The 19,782-nt window shown below is 45.4% G+C and overlaps 1 protein-coding gene and 1 pseudogene across 1 annotated transcript; both read left to right on the top strand.

The window, feature by feature from the left end:
• Positions 1 to 1,118: 1,118 nt before the first annotated feature.
• LOC125128458 (AP-2 complex subunit sigma-like) lies at positions 1,119 to 1,780 on the top strand (annotated as a pseudogene).
• Positions 1,781 to 13,490: 11,710 nt separating this feature from the next.
• On the top strand, positions 13,491 to 19,365 carry SPR (sepiapterin reductase). The gene is made up of 3 exons (XM_047781787.1): positions 13,491 to 13,889; positions 14,462 to 14,752; positions 18,592 to 19,365. Exons 1-3 carry the CDS (start codon positions 13,568 to 13,570, stop codon positions 18,780 to 18,782), a joined length of 804 nt encoding a protein of 267 aa, XP_047637743.1. The 5' UTR covers positions 13,491 to 13,567; the 3' UTR covers positions 18,783 to 19,365.
• Positions 19,366 to 19,782: the final 417 nt, after the last annotated feature.

Genomic DNA, 19,782 nt, shown 5'->3' with positions numbered 1-19,782 from the left:
GCTGCACCAGCAGTGTATAGAGGTTCCAAGGCTAGGGGTCGGTCAGATCAAAGCTATTGCTGCCAGCCACAGCCACAGCCACAGCAATTCTGGATCTTTAACCCACTGAGCAAGGCCAGGGATTGAACCTGCATCCTCATGGATGCTAATCAGATTCATTTCCACTGTGCCATGACAGAAACTCCTCAACAGCTGTTTTGATACTTAAAAATTAACCACTTTTACAGTCACCATTAATTACTTCAAATTTTAACTCTTGCAATAATTTCAAGTGATTTCTTTCTTTTTTTTTCTTTTTTTTTTTTTTTTTTTTTTGCTTTTTAGGGCTACACTTGCAGCATTTGGAGGTTCCTGGTCTAGGGGTCAAATCGGAGCTACAGCTGCCAGCCTACACCACAGCCACAGCAACGTAGGATCTGAGCCATGTCTGCGAGCCCACCACAGCTCATGGCAATGCCAGATCCTTAACCCACTGAGCAAGCCCAGGGATTGAACTCACAACCTTATGGTTCCTAGTCAGATTTGTTTCTGCTGCACCACAACGGGAACTCCCTCAAGTGATTTTTTAATAAAAGCAAAATGTCTACAAGGTCCTATACAAATCTGGCCTTTCATGATTTCTCTGGTCTCCTCTCCAAATTCTCTCCGCCTTTCTAACACTAATAAAACTACCCTGGCCTTTTCCTACAAGCCGGGCACGCTCCCACTTCAGAGTCTTTGCATTTGCATGAAAAGATATTTATGCCTGAAATATTCTATTCCTCCTCTTGACATTGGCCTGGATCACTCTCTCACTGCCTGCAGTTCTCTTCTCAAATATTGTGCTTTTAGTGTGGCATCCACTGGTCAACCCTTTAATAAACTGCAAGCACCCTGCAGCCTAGCACTCCACATTCACCACCTTTCCTTTGATGTTTATCACCATGCAACATACCGCAGGTTTTACCGGGTGTGTGTTTCTGTCTACCAGCCTATAGGATGCTTCAAGAAGACAGGAATTTTCATCTTTTAAAAAAAAAAATTGAAGGCCCCCCCCCCCCCCGCCCCAGCAGCTGCCAGAGCCACAATTACCCAGAAGCCATGGGACCAGGGCTACTGGGGTCCAGATGGGGGTCACCATGATTCACTTCATCCTCATCCAGAAGTGGGCAGGCTATACCCACCTGCCCAAGTGGTACATGCAGTTTGAGGATGATGAGAAACAGAAGCTGATGGAGGAGGTGTGTGCCGTGGCCACTGTCCATGAAACCAAATACATCCATTTTGTGGAGGTCTGGTGCTTCATCGATGATATGCCGGCCTCTGCTTCTGCCTCTGCATGGACATCAGTGGCAACAACCTGGCCTTCCTGGAGGCCATCCGCCACACTGCATACGTCTTAAACAAATATTTCCACAATGTCTGTGAACTGGGCCTGGTGTTCAACTTGTACAAGGTTTACACAGTCATGGATGAGATGTTCCTGACAGAGCAGACCAGCCAGAGGAAGATGGTTAAACAGCAGCTGATGCAGCCGTCCCTGGAGTCCCTGGAGGGCAAGCCAACCCCGGCTCCTCCCTGGGACTTAGCCTGCTTGCTCTCCCTTCCCAGGCCTCCGAACCATTCCTGCTGCCCCCTCCCTCAGCTGCCCAGGAGGAAGGCACTCAGTTGGGTCTGGGCCACAAGGGAGGAGGCCGCCCCCCACGGCCCTTGGGCCCCCTCTGCTGGTGGAGGCCACCTCACCTACCAAGTACCCATGCCATTCTCATGGGACGCTGTGTGTGCATGGAGCCCCCAGTAAACCTGTGCCTTGCAAAATGAAAACAAATAAAAATCTGGGGTATCGTTGATATGAAGTTGACTTCAAGCATCACATTCATTTCAGTCTATTTTTTATTATTTTTATTTTTGTCTGTCTAGGGCATATGGAGTTCCCTCGCAGGGATTGGAGAAACACTGTGTCCTTAACCGCTGTGCCAGGCAGGGGATCGAACCTGCGTCCATTCCAGCACTCCAGAGAGGCCTTGGATTCCATCTCACCACAGCAGGAACTCCAGTTTCAGCCTATTTTTTAAACTGATGTATTCTCAGTGCCTAAATGTGGTGTGGATGTGTGGTCTTGGAAGCCCAGTGCTCTCTACAGACATTCAATAAATGGTTATGGGGAGTTCCCCTTGTGGTTCAGGGGTAAGGAACCTGACTAGTATCCATGAGGATCAGGGTTCAGTGGGTTAAGGATCCCAGGTTGCCAAGAGCTGTGGTGTAGGTTGCAGCCGGCTCGGATCACGTGTTGCCGTGTCTGTGGAGTAGGTCAGCAGCTGAAGCAGCTCCAATTTCACCCCTAGCCTGGGAACAGGAATGTCAACATGCCATGGGGTCCAGCCCTAAAAGGATACAAGAAAAAAATGTTGATGAATGAATGCAGAAATAAATGAATGAGTGAAACTAAAGAATACACATAAAAGCAGCTGTCACCAGGTAGCAAAATGTTGAGGAATCCCAGGTCAAAGGAGGTAATAAAGAAAAGATGAGTTTTGAGGCAGAAGGACAAACATGGTCTGGGAGAGAGGAGGGCAGATCGGCTCTGATTTCTTTCACTTTTCCTCAAGCGGCTAAAGAAAGGCAGGAGCTGTTGGGCAATGACAGTAATGAAGTCGGAAGTCCGCTTTCCTTACCCTATAGCCCAGGAGCATGCGGTTTCTTTTGTTCTTAGCACATACATCATGCAGTCAGTTCTGGATGATGAGATGGGAGCGGGAGGTGCTTGCCCACTTCTTCCTGAATATGGAACTGTAGATGGAGTGCTGGTTAGCCAGACTCAACCATGTCCATGAGGACAACATCCATGTTGATGGCTAAGTAACAAGAAGGATTTGGGCCCCTGGACCATCTCATGGAAGAGAGAGCCCCCTACATTCCTAGCAGAGCAATCTGCCTCTGACTAAGAGAAATAAACACTTCCATCTGCGGTCAAGTAATTCAGCCAGTATCATTGGAGTTCCTAGTGCCTCTCTCCTGTGTTTTATCTTCTACATCCCATGTCCTCTTCTTCTTTTCTCTCTCTCCCTCCTTTTTTTTGGATTTACCTTATTTTAGTGCCATAATCCCCAGGGAACTTCTTGATGAAGGGTATGCAAGAAACTATCTTGAGAACTGTATATCTGGAAAGGCCCTGTCATCTACCCTTATGCATACTTAGTGTTTGTGTGGGTGTAGAATTCAAGGTTAGAAATCATTTTTCTTCAGAATTTCTGGCATGGCTGTCTGGACGTCAAAGACTTCCTGACTGCAATCCTTTGTTTCTACATGATGTTTCTTTTTGTTTTTACTTCTTTCTCTAGAAGCTTGTAGGATCTTTCCTTTACTTCCATTGTTCAAAATTTATAATGGTAAGCCTTGCCATATAGCCTATTTTCATCCTTTGTGCTGGGTACTCAGTGGAAATTCTTTTTTGTTTGTTTGTTTGTTTGTTTGTTTGTTTTGTCTTTTCTAGGGCAGTACCCGAGGCATATGGAGGTTCCCAGGCTAGGGGTCGAATCGGAGCTGTAGCAGCCAGTCTACGCCACAGCCACAGCAACTTGGGATCCGAGCCATGTCTGAAGCCTACACCACAGCTCACGGGAACGCTGGATCCTTAACCCACTGAGTGAGGTCAGGGATCAAACCACAACCTCATGGTTCCTAGTCAGATTTATTAACCACTGAGCCACGACAGGAACTCTAGAAATTCATGTGGTTTTTGATCTAGAAACTCATGCCCTTTTATTCTGGGCTTTTTTCTTGAATGATTTCATTAATGATTGCTTTTCCTCTTTTTCTTTGCCTTTTCCTTTCTTTCTCTCTCTCTCTTTATGGAATTCTTTTTCTATTTTTTTTTTCTTTTTAGGGTTGTACCTGTGGCATATGGAATTTACCAGTCAAGGTGTTGAATCGGAGCTGCAACTGCTAGCAAAATGGGAACTCCTATAAAATGATTATCATTCAAATTTTGTATCTCCTGGATTGGTCCACGAATATTCTTGCCTCTTTTTTTTTTTCTACCTAATTTTATCTTTTACGCTCTACTATCTGGAAAATGTTCTCAAATTTATCTTCCTGCCAGTCTATTATTTTTATAACAATTCTGCTATCATATTTTTAATCTCCAACAACTCTTTTGTTCTCTGAATATCCTTTTTTATAATATCTTGTTCTTATTTCATTCATAGGCTACTTTATACTTGGGGTAAGGGAACTAAACATTCATTTGAAAGCCCTGAGTAAGTGAATGGGGCTTGTTGACATTGAACTTCATTACAAGATGATTTGGCTAGGCCATTTGTTGGTGAACTCCTGATGTTCAGTCTTTCTTCTTGGTGTGGTTAGATTCCCCAAGGAAGATTCTTCCAATCTGTAGTGTGAAGGATCTAGGCCTGGCTGTCATCATTCTTAGGGCCCAGGGGGAGAAAAGGTTGGGGGTCACTTACCCCAGCCCCCTCATTCCCTCCTCTCCATTTATCGGGGTGCTGGTACCCACAACTGTACTTGGTACTCTCTAGCCTAGAGAGCCTATGTTTGTTCCTTTCCAGAAAATTAACCTTTAGTCTTCATCTTAGACCGTTTGGGCTGCTGTAATAAATTAACATTGGCTGGGTGGCTTAAACAACAAAGATTCATTTTTCACAGGTAGGAGACTGGGAAATGCAAGATCAAAGTGCCAGCAGATCCTGTGTCTGGTGAGGGCCCCCTTCCTGGTTTGCAGACGGCCACCTTCTCATTGTCTTACATGGCAGAGAACAAGAACCAGCTCTTGCATTCCTTCTTATGAGGGCACTAATCCTATTAATAATGGCTCCACCCTTATGAACTAATTACCTTCCAAATGTCCCACTTCACATTGAGGCTAGGATTTCAACGTATGGATTTTAGGGGGGAACAAATATTCAGCCCATAAAAGTCTTCATCTGGGGCAAGGGAGGATTAGACAGGCATAGGGTGTGTGTGTGTGTGGGTGGGTGGGTGTGTGTGTGTGTGTGTGTAGGGGTGGATTTAGGATCTCACTGGCTTTTATTTATTTATTTATTTATTTTGGTCTTTTTTGCTATTTCTTGGGCTGCTCCCAAGGCATATGGAGGTTCCCAGGCTAGGGGTCGAATCGGAGCTGTAGCCACCGGCCTATGCCAGAACCACAGCAACGCGGGATCTGAGCTGCATCTGCAACCTACACCACAGCTCACGGCAACGCCGGATCATTAACCCACTGAGCAAGGGCAGGGACCAAACCCGCAACCTCATGGTTCCTAGTCGGATTCATTAACCACTGCGCCACGACGGGAACTCCTCACTGGCTTTTAAATAGCTGTTACCCATTTGTTGTAGCCTGCTTCATTACCTGTAACCTAGAGATAGTTGGTGTTGCCAGTTCCTGATCCTTTTTAGAATTCTTCCAGTAGATTGAGTTGGATCTCAGTGCTCCCCATTGGCTTCCTTTGGTCTCCGTGTTATTTCTGGCCTCCAAAATTTTGTAGTTATCACCTCCTTTCCCATCTCCCAAGCCAAATATGTTTGTGTCTTTTAAAACAACAAGGAGTTCCCGCTGTGGTGCAGTGAGTTAAGAATTTAACTGTAGCAACTTGGGTTGCTGTGCAGGTGCAGGTTCAATCTCCCACCCAGCACAATGGGTTTAGGTCACAGCTGCTGCTCAGATTCAGTCCCTGGCCTAGGAACTTCCATATGCCACAGTCCCAGCCATAAAAGGAAAGGAAAAAAAAGTCTTTATTAGTTTTAGTGAAATTTCAGGAGGAAGCAAGATTAGATGGTTATGTTTAATCCACTCTTTGTTCAGAGGTTTGGGATACTTCTTTTATTTGTATTGTACCTGTGTGTTTTCCACTTGCTATTAATTCAAAGGTTTCTGGAGTGCTTGGACTTTGCAAACTATCAGTATCTTCTCTCCATGGTCAGTAAAAACAGGCCTAGAGACCACTTCCTAAACACACACACACACACACACACACACACACACGCACACTCTTCATCAAATTCTTGTAGTTCTCTTGTGAAGAGGGTCCACATGCATGCCACAGGCACAGAAAAAATTCATATAAAACTCATAATCTCCTTGTATATGACAATAATCCATTTTGCAAAGTGTTGAATTTGACTGCTACACTGAGCTCCATCTTTATGCCTTAGAGCCATCTGAAGCCCTATATTCAATAAGGTAAACCTAAGGAGGCAATGACTTACAGATTCATGCTATGGTAATTTAAAAGGCTGGTTCAGGGGAGTTCCCTGGTGGCCTAGTGTTTAGGATACAGTGTTTTCATTGCTGCAGCCCCGTTCAATCCCTGGTCTAGGAACTGAGATCCCACATCAAGCTGCTGCATGAATAGGGAGTTCCCTTCACGGCGAACTCCCTATTCCAACTAGTATCCATAGGGATGTGGGTTCAATTCCTGGCCTTGCTCAGTGGGACGGGGATCCAGCATGGCTGTGAGCTGTGGTGTAGGTCACAAATGCTGGTTAGATCTGGTATTGCTGTGGCTGTGGTGTAGGCCGGCAGCTACAGCTCCAATTTGCCCCCTAGCCTGGGAACTTCCATATACCACAGGTGCTGCTCTAAAAAGCAAAAAAAAAAAAAAAAAAAGCTTCTAAATAAATACATAAAAGCTGGTTCAAGAAATACTTATGTAATTCACATAAAAAGATAAAGATATTAATTGATAGCAAGTGAAACTATATAACAATTGGGGAAAGACCCAGGAGATTAATGAACTAACACTGGGATTCTAGTTGAAGAGACTATAATGAAGTAAGTTATAGAAAGATGTCCCTAAACTGAAGAAAGACTTGAATTTCCCTAACAAAACACCCACGAAGCTACCACAAAAATATGGTAATGCTCAATAAATCTTTGTGTAATAGGGAGTTCCCACTGTGGCACAGAAGAAATGAACCGGACTAGTATCCGTGAGGATGCAGGTTTGATCCCTGGCCTCAGTCAGTGGGTCAGGGATCCCGCATTGCTGTGGATGTGGCTGTGGCTGTGGTTAGACCAACAGCTGTAGCTCTGATCGGACCCCTAGCCTGGGAACCTTTTTTTTTAATTTTAGGGCTGTACCTGTGGCATATGGAAGTTCCCAGGCCAGGGGTCCACTCGGAGCTACAGCTGCCAGCCTACACCACAGCCACAGCAACTCAGGATCTGAGCCGCATCTGCTACACCACAGCTCACAGCAATGCCGGCTCCTTAACCCACTGAGCGAGGTCAGGGATCAAACCCACATCTTCACGCATACAAGTTGGGTTTGTGAACCCCTGAGCCATGAAGGGAACTCCCACTTTAGATCTTCCATATGCTGCACATGTGGCCCTAAAAAGCAAAAATGAAGACAGAACTTTGTGTAATAAATTAATAAATGATAAAAATGAGCCTATACCTAGGCATACCAATTAGACTCAAAGTTTCAGGTATAAATAAATGATCCTGTATGAACACAGTCAGGAATAAAATGGACTGCTTACAAAATAAAAAAACAGTAATAGCAGACTTCTTTTTTAGGTAACATTAAATATTAGAAAGGTGATACAGCCTTATTTCAGAGTATCAGAAATGTTATTAGTCAATAATTCTATGCCCTATTATGGTCTTGTTCATAAGGAGATACTTTTATATATTCAAGGCCTCAAAAAGTAAACAACTTATATGTTTTCTCTGAAAAAAAAAAAACAAAACTTCAAAGAAGTACTCCAGTTGACTGAAGAATGAATCAAAATAAAGCATATGGAAGATGTGGCAGGATAGAAATATATAGCCATGTGACCAGAAAACATAGTTAGCCTTTCTTTTTATTAAAGTATAGTTGATTTAGAATGTTGTGTCAATTTCTGCTGTACAGCAAAGTAACTCAGTTATACATATTTTCAAAATAATATTTTCCATCATGGAAAAGATTATTCCAGGAGACTGGATATAGTTAGTTCCCTGTGCTACAGAGTAGGACCTTGTTGTTTATCCATTCTAAATGTAATAGTTTGCAACTACTAACCCCAAATTCTCAGTCCATCCCACTCCCTCCCACTCCTCCTTGGCAACCACAGGTCTCTTCTCTATGTCTGAGTCTGTTTCTGTCCTGTGGACAGGTTCATTTGTGCCATATTTTAGATTCCACATATAAGTGATATCATATGGTATTTGTCTTTCTCTTTCTTTTTTTGCTTTTTAGGGCTGAACCCATGACATATGGAAGTTCCCAGGCTAGGGGTTGCATCGGAGCTAGAGCTGCCCACCTACACCACAGCCACAGCAACACCAGATCTGAGCCACATCTACGACCTACACCACAGCTCACAGCAATGCCGGATCCTTAACCCACTGAGCAAGGCCAGGGATCAAACCAGAAACCTCATGGTTACTAGTCAGATTCTTTTCCACTGCGCCACAACAGGAACTCCTGTCTTTCTAATTTACTTCATTTAGTTGCAACCTAGAGGTAGTCTTTAAGTACTTTGTTTCCATGCTGATGAGATGAAACAGTAAAGATATCAAAAATAATTCTTGAAGGAGGAGATATAATGTAATAATAAATAACAATAATAATAAATAATAATAAAATATTATTAAGTTGAATCTAAAGCTGGTACATGGAAAGGCTTGGAGAAAGGAATTAAAATATGTTATATCTCTCATAATACAGAAGTGTAATAATAATAATATCTACTATTTACTGTATTATCAAGCAATGTATTAAGTGCTTTATATTTAGTTTCCTCAGTCCATCCACTATGAACATTGGGATTGTCTGAGTTAATCATAATTACATCTCCAGAGTCTAGCCCATTTCCTGGTTCATAATAGCCACTTAACAAATATTTGTGCAATGTTGAATAAACAAGCCTATTAAATAACCAAGATTTAAAGATGTTACATGACCTGGCCAAGTTTGCACAGTAAGAGGTAAGACTAGAATTCCAACCAGGCCTGTTTACCTCCAAAACCAGAGTCACACTCTTTTCCCCTAAGTATGTTTTGTTATTGATATTGATAGAAAGATAAAAGTTCACACATTTATAATTTTATTTCAAAAGTAACTATTGGTAGACTAAAAGTAGGATCTATAATTTTCAAAGTAATAGGGAAAAAAGTAGAACAAAGAAAACTTGAGTAAAGAAAAAAAATTTAGGAATTCCTGTCGTGGCGCAGTGGAAATGAATCCAACTAGGAACCATGAGGTTGTGGGTTTGAATCTTGGTCTCATTCAGTGGGTTAAGGGTCCAGCATTGCCATGAGCTGTGGTGTAGGTTGCAGACGTGGCTCAGATCTGGCGTTGCTGTGGCTGTGGTGTGGCCCAGCAGCTGTAGCTCTGATTAGATCCCTAGCCTGGGAACAGCCATATGCTGCGGGTACTGCCCTAAAAAACCAAAAAAAAAAAAAAAAAAAAAAAAATTAAACAAAGAAACCACAAAGAAGCTTAATAGAAAAATGGACAGGGCATGAGCAATCAACTCACACAAGAAATAAAAGTACACAATCTTACTAAAATGTAAAGAGTTGAAAAATGAAATGGACATACATATATACTACCTGTTGGGGTATAGAATTATTCTAACCTTTTAAGAGTTATTTCAGGAAATATCTGTTAAAATGTAGAATTTTCCAGTTCTTTTACCAGTTTCCAAGGCTTAACATTTTTTTTAACTGTAATTCAGTGTCAGGAACTAACCTATAGATTTTATTTAAATTTTGACAGTTTTTCTTCTAATGGCCTTTGTCAGGTTTAGGTTTTTACTTCTATCTTAACATATCTCTTACCTTTCAGGCATTTGTGCCCTTAAAAACTTACTGCTGGAAATTGCCATCATGGCACATCAGAAATGAATCTGACTAGTATCCATGGGGATGCGGGTTCGATCCTGGCCTCACTCAGTGGGTCAGGGATCCAGCGTTGCAGTGAGCTGTGGTATAGGTCATAGATGCAGCTTGGATCCCATGTTGCTGTGGCTGTGGTGTAGACGGGCAGCTCTAGCTCCGATGCAATACCTAGCCTGGGAACTTCCATATACTGCAGGTGCTGCCCTTAAAAAAAAAATAAAATAAAATAAAAAATAAAAAAACCAAAACGTTACTGCCAATTACTATTGCAGTAGTTCCCAAACTTGTCCACACATTAGGAGAGAGAGGGACAAAGTAGGATAGTAACACAGGTAGCTGTATAAGTCCCAATAAGGGACCATAGATTAGACAGAAACCAAAGGAACTTTGGGAGATCACTGTAAGTTAATTGCTCAAGAAAGCCATCAGAACAAGGCAGGCTTGCTTGACTAGTGGAGGTGTGGGTTATGCCTAAGGTCATTTTGTGGGGGGCTGGGGGTGAGGCCTGCTTTCAGGTTCAGACCAAGGGCAGGAGTTTAAGGTTTGCCCTTCTGCTGATTTGAATAAGCACAATTACAGTCCTAGTTTGACCTTATGAGGTCAAATACTCTCTTACTGGAGACCAAGGAGGAGCTACTGGAGACCAAAGAGGAAGTGGGGGTAGTCCCCCCTCCCCACACTCCCCTTGGATCATAAAACTGTAGCCCACCTCATCCTGGGGCAGAGTCACCTTGCCTGCCTGCTTGTATCTCTTCCAAGCATCCTATCTTAATAAATCTATTTCTTGCCTATCACTTTGTCTCCTTGAATTCCTTTATGCACTGAGGCAAAAAGAACCTGAACCTCATGAAGTTCAGACACTGGGTGAGTGATTCTAATTTAAAAACTGTGGGTTCAAGTCCCAATCTGGGTTCCGGCTAGGTTCAAGCCATCAATGCTGTCAGTTTCAGAATCACCTGCAGAGCTTTCAAACATTACTAGAGAAAACTCTTGAGGGAAAAAAAAACAAGTTGGGAGTGGGGGGAGGGACTTACCTTTGTGGTGAAGTGGAAATGAATCTGACTAGAATCCATGAAGATGCAGGTTCAATCCCTGTTCTTGCTCAGTGGGTTGGGGATCTGGTGTTGCCTGAGCCCATGAGTTGTGGTTTAGGTTGCAGATGTGACTCAGACCTCAAGTTGCTATGGCTTGGCTGTGGTGTAGGCTGGCAGCTGTAGCTCCAATTTGACACCTAGCCTGGGAACTTCCATATGCTGTGGGTGAGGCCCTGATAAGCAAGCAAACAAACAAACAAATAAACCTAAAATACAAAAAAGAAAAAACTAAAGTTGGAATTCCCACTACGATACAGTGGGTTAAGAATTCAGCATTGCTCCAGTTGTGGTAGGATTACAGCAGTGGCTCAGATTCAATCCCTGGCCCAGGAACTTCCATATGCCCTGGGTGTGGCCACTAAAAAAAAAAAAAAAAAAAAGTACCCAATTTGCCAGACCTTCCCAAATTCAAAAGAAATTGGAAATTCTGATATGATGTAAAATCTTCCACTTTAGAAATGTTACTTCGAATTTTAAAAGAAAAAAAGGGGGTCTACTCTAATGGGCCAAACAAAACACAAGTGTAGACTTTGTGCACCACTTTAGTCTCTGCCATTGCTGTAAGGAGAACACCTTAAAAAGGTGATCATAACATTACTAAGTCCAAGCTTGGACTGCTCACCACAGGACAGGTCAATAGAGAGGTGAGGTCAAGAGAGGATAAGGAAGAGTGACTTTATTCAGAAAGCCAGCAGACAGGAAAATGGTGGACTAGTGTCCCAAGAACCCAGGTTAGAATTCAGGCTTCTTTTAAACTGAAAAGGGAGAGAGTTTGGCTGGTTGTTGCACACTTGTACTGGACTTTATTCTTGCAGTTGTCCACGGAACTCTGGTCTTTATTCCTAAAACCTCCAACAAGATAAATTATTATTCTTTGTCCTGCAACTTCTTATCTCTATTTGAATGAGAAAATACTTTACTTCTAAAGGTAAGTGCTACCCTGTATATTTCAGACTACAGGCAACATTTTTTTTTACAAAAGGTGCAGAGCCAGCATGACAAAGCACAAGCAACAGAGCACAGGGGTTAGAGCTAAAGGTATACATCTGATGCGGAATCAGATTTGTTTTTCTCTGTAACAATAGGCATTGAATAAGTCACACAATAGAAAACTGTTTCTGGGAGTTCCTGTGACGGCTCATCAGAAAGGAATCTGACTAGTATCCATGGGGACACAGGTCCGATCCCGGGCCTCACTCAGTGGGTTGGGGATCAGGTGTTGCTGTGAGCTGTGGTTGTAGACTGCACACTCGGTTGGGATCTGGCGTTGCTATGGCTGTGGCATAGGCCGGCAGCTACAGCTAAGATTCAACCCCTAGCCTGGGAACCTCCCTATGCCATGGGTGCAGCCCTAAAAAGAAAAAAATTTTTAAAAAATTAAAACATAAAATAAAAATTAAAAAAAGGAAAACTTTCCGGTGTCAATGCGTAAAAGTAAAAGCAATTGCAATTAGTTTTACAGTCACTGACTTCCAATTCAAACTCATTTTAGAGATTGTTTCCACTAACTTCCTTAAATTATTTTTGGTCTCTTTTCTCTAACACTGAAAAAAATCTCAGCTCCTAACGTCACTTAGCATAATTATTTATTTGTCCTATTCTACAGAAGATAGTTTCAAAATACTGTGCATATTAACAAATAAATCACTGCATGAAGTTAAGGTTTCTTTGTTATTTCATTTGTTCCTAGAATACGTTCCACCATGATGTACAGTCTGGGCTGGACATGTTACAAAAAGTTTATGGTAAAGGCACCTAAGTGGAAAGTGAAAAGCTTCCAAAATAGTTTTGATGTTCATAAGGACAGCCCACAGAACAGGGGAGCAAAATGCATTTCACTAGGAGTTTGAAAGGCAATTTTGCAGTCTGTCCCCTGAGCAGGGACCAGCCCTGTGAAGTTCGTCCTGAGCTATGGAGGTTCCTTACCGCCCTTGCTAATCTCTGAAAAGACTCCTCTTCAAGGAGATCTGTAGCAGTCTGCCAACTTTCCCCTCTTCCCGCTCTCGAAAAAAAAAAAAAAAACTGGAAATGTGGCTTTTGTGAAGCACAGGGCTTAAGTAGACAAATGACTGCAAAACCTTGACGGTGGGAGTAGATGGAATTGCCTACTTGGAAAAGTGCAACATGAGTGCAGGAGCGACTGTGTTCCCCAGGAGGTAGCTCGAGTGACCCTGGGGCTGTGAGTTCCAGTAAGGACCTCTATCCCTACAATGGCATCTGCCATGTGCAGGGATGCCCGGCAAGGAGCAACACGGCCTGACCTGGAGGAAGTCATTTGTGCAAGGAAGCTGGGTCAGGAGTTCGGAGAAGCATGCGTCCCAGCCAAGGACTGAACCTGCGGGCGCGCGGGGCGAAGGATAACGCCTCCTCTCTCCGCACTGGGTTAGGATTTCCTATGGGGGCTGTGCCTCCTGCAGCCTCGGGTTTAGCAGCTCTGCGCTTGCCGGGACCCTGCAGTTAGCTCCAATTTCACCGCTAGTTGCCTAGGAAACTAACGGGGTCAGCTCTCCTCCGGGCGCCTTTGGTTTCCGCCCCCGCGGGGCGGGGCCTCTGCCTACTTCCACTAAGGCCCCGCCCGCCGCGGCCGCCCAGACCCCTGACTGGTTTCGGGTCGCAGCAGTTACTCGTCGAATTTGGAAGCATGGAGCATGGCGTCGGTAAGGTTGGCGGCCTGGGGCGCGCCCTGTGCGTGGTGACCGGGGCCTCCCGCGGTTTCGGACGGACGCTGGCACAGCTCCTGGCCCCGCTGCTGTCGCCTGGCTCCTTGTTGGTCCTAACCGCCCGCAACGACGAGGCGCTGCGGCACCTGGAGGCCGAGTTGGGCTCCGAGCGGCCTGACCTGCGGGTGGTGCGGGTGCCCGCTGATCTGGGCGCCGAGGCCGGCTTGCAACAGTTGCTTGGCGCCCTGCGCGAGCTCCCTAGGCCCGAGGGCCTGCAGCGAGTGCTGCTCTTCAACAATGCGGGTAAGAGGCCCCTCGGAGGGGGCGGACTCCCAGGGTGAGCGCTTGGGATACTGTTGCAGGCCTCTTTTGGTTCTCTCTCCCTCTCACCTCCGCCAGGGAGTTAGAAATGACGCCTGAAAGTCCTGGTTTCAGTGAGGTGCTGAGGAAGACCTCTTGCTCCTTCCTCTCTTCCTCATCGCACCCACCCCCATTTCAACTCCATGTTTTCCAAAACGCCTGTAGAACTTTTCTGATTGTCTTGCTCAGTGCCCTCTGGCGGAGGCATGAATTAGGGCGTGAGGTCTCCCAGCTGAAGTCAGTTCCCCCCTTCCCAAATGCCCCTCAGGGTTCCCCCCAACCCCAGTCCCAGTCCCAGAGCAGGGCATGCGCTTTCTCAGGCTGCAGTTTCTGGTGAGAAGGTTCCCAGGTATGTATGTCTGCAGCGCTGGGAAGAGGGAGGCGTCTTTGGAAGCACTAGGGAGATTGCTCTTTTAGGTCTGGATGGGAAGGGGGTGTCTGGAAGAATTTTGAGGGGGCTGGGGGAAGAGAAAACTCTGCCTACACTGGGTGATTCCTAAGGTCTTGTTTTGCAGCCTCTCTTGGAGATGTGTCCAAAAGCTTGGTGGACCTGACTGACTCAGCTGAAGTGAACAGCTACTGGGCTCTGAACTTGACGTCCATGCTCTGCCTGACTTCCAGCTTCTTGAAGGCTTTTCCTGATAGTCCTGGCCTCAGCAGAGTGGTGGTTAACATCTCATCAATCTGTGCTGTGAAGCCCTTCAAAGGCTGGGCCCTGTACTGTGCAGGGAAGGCTGCCCGTGACATGATATATCAGGTTCTGGCTGCAGAGGACCCTAGTTTGAGAGTGCTGAGCTATGCCCCAGGTAGGTGAAGCACTACAGCCATCCCTGTCCCCAGAAGCAGGGGGTTACTCTCTGGCCCCTGGAAAATAAGGGAAATATAGGCTTCAAGGAAGTTAGTGCTAGCAGGTATAACCCTTCCAGGAAAATAAGGGAAATATAGGCTTCAAGGAAGTTAGTGCTAGCAGGGTCAGGGAGCTGTACTTAGAGGATATGGATTGAGAGTGGGAGCTGCCTGGACTTGAAGGTGGGGCCAGGGAGTCTGAGATGTTAGAGTCTGAGAGATGATTCGGGTTTGAATTCCAGGCCTGTACCTCATTTTTTCATGTGAAACAGGGCAGTTGCTACCTGTCTCACAGGGCAGTTTGGAGGACTGAAGAAGGTAATACTTGTGAAAGTTATGCCTCACTGTGAAGTGCTGTCTAATTGTTAGCATTGCTGTGGCTGTGGTGTAGGCCAGCAGCTGCAGCCCTGATTCATCCCCTAGCCTGGGAACTTCCATATGCTGCAGGTGCCGCCCTAAAAAAAAAAAACAAGACACACAAACAAACGACAACAAAACTCAGCAAAATGTGTATAGAGTGAATGTATCCGAAAATAATAAAGGCTGTATATGACAAGCCCACAACTAGCATAGTCGATGATAAAAAGCTGCTTTTTCTCTAAGATCAGGAACAAGATAAGGAAGCTGTTCTTCCCACTTTTATTCAACATGGTATTGGAAATCCTAGCTGGAACAGTGAGGCGAGAAAAATAAAAGACATCCAGATTGGAGAGGAAGAAATAAAACTCTGTTTACAGGTGATATTATATATAGGAAACCCTAAAGGCTTTACCAAAAAAACTGTTAGAACTAATAAATTCATTAAGGTTGGGGGGTACAAAAACAATATAAAAAATGAGTTACCTTTCTATATGTTAATAATGAACTATCAGAAAGTGAAATTAAGAAATCAGGCCCATTTATAATTGAATCAAAAAGAATAAAATACCTTGGAATACATTTAACCAAGGAGGTAAAAGAACTGTACACTGAAAAAGATAAGATATTGATGAAAGAAATTGAAGAAGATACAAAATAAATGGAAAGATGCCATGCTCATGGATTGGAAGAATTAATATTGTTGAAATGTCCTTATTACCCAAACAATCTACAAGTTTAATGCAATCTCTGTCAAAATTCCAGTGCCATTTTTCACAGACAGAATGCAAAAGACCCTGAATAGGAGTTCTCTTGTGGCGCAGCAGGTTAAGAAGCTGATGTTGTCATTGTAGCAGCTCAGGTTGCTGCTATGGCACAGGTTTGATCCCTGGTCTGGGAACTTCCACATGCCATGGGCACCACCCCACCAAAAAAGAAAAAGACCCTGAATAGCCAGAGCATTCTTGAGGAAGAAGAACAAAACTCTCCAGCATCACACTCTCTGCTGTCATACTATCTTATGAAATAGTTTGACATCAAAATAGTATGGGGAGTTCCTGTCGTGGCGCAGTGGTTAACGAATCCGACTAGGAACCATGAGGTTGCGGGTTCGGTCCCTGCCCTTGCTCAGTGGGTTAACGATCCGGCGTTGCCTTGAGCTGTGGTGTAGGTTGCAGACATGGCTCAGATCCCACGTTGCTGTGGCTCTGGCGTAGGTCAGTGGCTGCAGCTCCGATTAGACCCCTAGCCTGGGAACCTCCATATGCCGCGGGAGCAGCCCAAGAAATAGCAAAAACAACAACAATAATAACAACAAAAAAAAAGACAAAAAAAATAGTATGGTATTGGCATATAAAACAGACACAGTTCGCCAGTAAAACTGTCTAGCCCTGGTGTCTTGGAGAAGATAGTTTGGGGTTGAAATATATTCGCTTCATAAACTTGGATGTACAAGTCTTTCCCCAGATTTGGAAAGTTTTCAGCTATTACTTCTTTAAAGAAGCTTTCTGTTCCTCTTTTTTCTCTCTGGGACTCCCTAATATATAGATTGTTTCTTTTAAGGGTAAACCTTACCTCATGTAGGCTTTCTTCGTGCTCACATTCTTTTTTCTTGTTGCTGTTCTAACTAGGTGATTTCAGATGATCTGTCTTCTATTTCACTAGTTTTTTATGCTAGTGACCTCTCTATCAAATTCTTAAGACATTGTTTTCTTCAACTAAGGATTTTAGTTGTTTTTTTTTTTTTTTGTCTTTTTGCCATTTTTCTTGGGCCACTCTCGCGGCATATGGAGGTTCCTAGGCTAGGGGTTGAATTGGAGCTGTAGCCACTGGCCTATGCCAGAGCCACAGCAACGCAGGATCCGAGCTGCGTCTGCAACCTACACCACAGCTCACGGCAACGCCGGATCGTTAACCCACTGAGCAAGGGCAGGGACTGAACCCGCAACCTCATGGTTCCCAGTCGGATTTGTTAACCACTGCGCCACGACGGGAACTCCCTTTTTTTTTTTTTTTTTTTAGTGGTTTTTGTTTCTTCGCTGAGGTTCTCATTTTATTCATGCATTGTTTTCCTGGTTTCATTTAGACATCTGTGTTTTCTTATAACTCACTGAATTTCTTTAAGAGGATTATTCTGAATTCTTGGTCAGGCAGTTCATAGATCTCATTTCTTTAGGGTCAGGCATCAGCTGTATTAGTTGGCTTTAGTGGTGTCCTATTTCCTTGGTTATTCATGATCCTCGTGGCCTTGGATTGATGTTTGTGCATTTGAGGAAACAGGCATTTCTTCCAGTCTTTATAGACTGAGTTCAGTGGGCAGAGCCTTTCACCAGTCGACCCATCGGTGATTCTGTGTAGGCCGTCTGGTGATCTTCACGGCAGGCTTGCTGCTAGACTCCTTCGGCAGCCTGATGCTAGAGTGGATCGAAAGCCTGGGTCCACAGTGGTCAGCCTGGTGCTGGGCCTGGCTGCAACCTGGGTTTGTGGGTACCCACTTAAAGCTTAGGTTCACAGACACTGACTATAAGCCTGGGCCCGTAGGAACCATCTGTGGTCATGGGCATTGGCTAGTGCTGGGATGTGCTAGAAGCCTGGGTTCATAGGAGCTTGATGCCATGGGAACCAGTGGAGACCATTGGAGCCAGCTAGAGCCAGAGTGGATCAGGGGCCTGGTTTTCCAGGGGCCCTGTGGGAGCCTGCAGCCCAGGGAGCTGCCTGGGGCTTCTGGGACCACTACAGCTGGTAAGCACTGGGGTGAGCTGGGGCCCTGGGTTCATAGGAGCCCACAGGGAGCCACCTAGGGTCAAAGCGGTGGGTCTGCTGCTGGATCAGGCTGACTCTGAAGCCCCCAAGGAAGTTGGGTGTTCACTCTCCTACCATGGGAAGGTGTCTCTGTCCACACTCATCCACCGGGCTTGGGGGAGGGGTGATGGGGTCATGTGAATCTGGCTTTCCCACCTCCCTTCTTATTTCCACTTCAACCCAGGTGGTATAGTCCCTCACCTGGAATCCTTGGTTCTGGTGAAGATGATTCCATGTGTAATTAGTTATTCAAATGGATGTTTCTCTCAGGCAGGGCTAGAAATAGCTGTGCTGCCATTTGCTGCTCCCAGTGATGACTTAGCAAGGTATTTTTAGAGAGGGCTACAGAGGGAGTTGAAGCAGGGAGAGAACCAGTGTTGAGTAAGGGCCCTGCTTGTAGAATATAGAAGCAGAAGGGTCCTACCTGGTGACTAGTTAGCTGTAGGGGCAGAGCGGGTGGGAGGAGGAAGTGATGGAGGTTTGAAGTTTGGGAGAAGAGACCACAGGTGATTCTGACCACACATGTCAGCCAAGATGAGGTGTTACCTTCTGGCCAGACCTGACTCTACCCCAGTCCTCACACACAACAGAGGCCACTGCCTCGGCCGTGTTCCCTTATCTTGTGCTCTTTGTTCCCTAGGTCCCCTGGACACAGACATGCAGCAGATAGCCCGGGAGGCTTCCATGGACCCAGATTTGCGAAAAAGGCTACAGGAGCTGAAGAATAAGGGGGAACTTGTGGATTGCAGGGTATCAGCCCAGAAACTGCTGAACTTGCTGCAAAAGGATGAATTCAAGTCTGGAGCCCATGTCGACTTCTATAATGAATAAGCCCACGTGCTTGGCTTCCTGGGGCTTTCTTCCTCCCCTTTCAGGCACACCCGGGAGCCCTCTAGATCCCCACATCCTGCCACAAGCCAGCCTTAGGCAGATAAGCTTTCCTGCTACTGTCCTGCTCTCAGATCCAGCCAGCAGCTATGAGGGCCTTGGGTAGAGGTCCCAGTTCTCAGGAGTCGGTGTTGAGCACCCTGAGTGAGGAGGAGGCTTGAGAGAGACAAGTTAGGGGTGTTGGTGTTTCTCTCTCCTGGGGAGTAGAATATTAGGGATGGGAAAAGCAGGACAAGAAGCTGAAACACCGAGGAGAGGAAGTTGGGTCTCCTGCCCCTGGTCAGTCCCCGGGGAGGAGGGGGAGCTTGTGTCAAAATGCAGATTCACAGTTGGTCTGGAGGGGAAGGAGGACAGCCAAGTCCCAGCTCACAGGGATGCCTCCTGGACCTTCTCTTCAACTTTGTGTCCTCGTTCTGCTGCTGCTTCTCTCCAGAACCTGCCATCCATCTCCATCATGAGGGGAGGAGCCCTGAGAGCTGAAGTACGTGTTAATGGTAGCTGCAAATAAAATGTAGGTTGTTGCTTTCTTCTTTGTTTTTTTTTGTTTTGTTTTGTTTTTTGTCTTTTTGCCATTTCTTGGGCTGCTCCCGCAGCATATGGAGGTTCCCAGGCTAGGGGTCCAATCGGAGCCGTAGCCACTGGCCTACATCAGAGCCACAGCAACGCGAGATCTGAGCCATGTCTGCAACCTACACCACAGCTCACGGCAATGCTGGATCGTTAACCCACTGAGCAAGGCCAGGGATCGAACCTGCAACCTCACGGTTCCCAGTCAGATTCATTAACCACTGAGCCATGACGAAACTCCTGTCGCTTTCTTCATTGATACAGGTCCCATGACTGACTCCCTGATTTGGTGGGCCCAGGGGTGTTCCTGAGGCAATTAACCCAAACTTGGGGTGCTGTCGTCATTTCCCAGGGGTTGTCTTGGGGCTGTCTTTCT

The sequence above is a fragment of the Phacochoerus africanus genome, chromosome 5 (assembly GCF_016906955.1).
Source record: "Phacochoerus africanus isolate WHEZ1 chromosome 5, ROS_Pafr_v1, whole genome shotgun sequence".
NCBI classification, from domain to species: Eukaryota; Metazoa; Chordata; class Mammalia; order Artiodactyla; family Suidae; genus Phacochoerus; species Phacochoerus africanus.
The sequence above is the reverse complement of the archived record's forward strand: the minus strand, read 5'-3'. Positions and strand labels throughout refer to the sequence as shown.

Coding starts and splice junctions, on each gene's coding strand:
- SPR (XM_047781787.1), top strand. CDS start 13,568: ATGGAGCATGGCGTCGGTAAGGTTGGCGGCCTGGGGCGCGCCCTGTGC. Junction 13,890..14,461: donor GCTGCTCTTCAACAATGCGG/GTAAGAGGCCCC, acceptor CTTGTTTTGCAG/CCTCTCTTGGAGATGTGTCC. Junction 14,753..18,591: donor AGTGCTGAGCTATGCCCCAG/GTAGGTGAAGCA, acceptor TTTGTTCCCTAG/GTCCCCTGGACACAGACATG.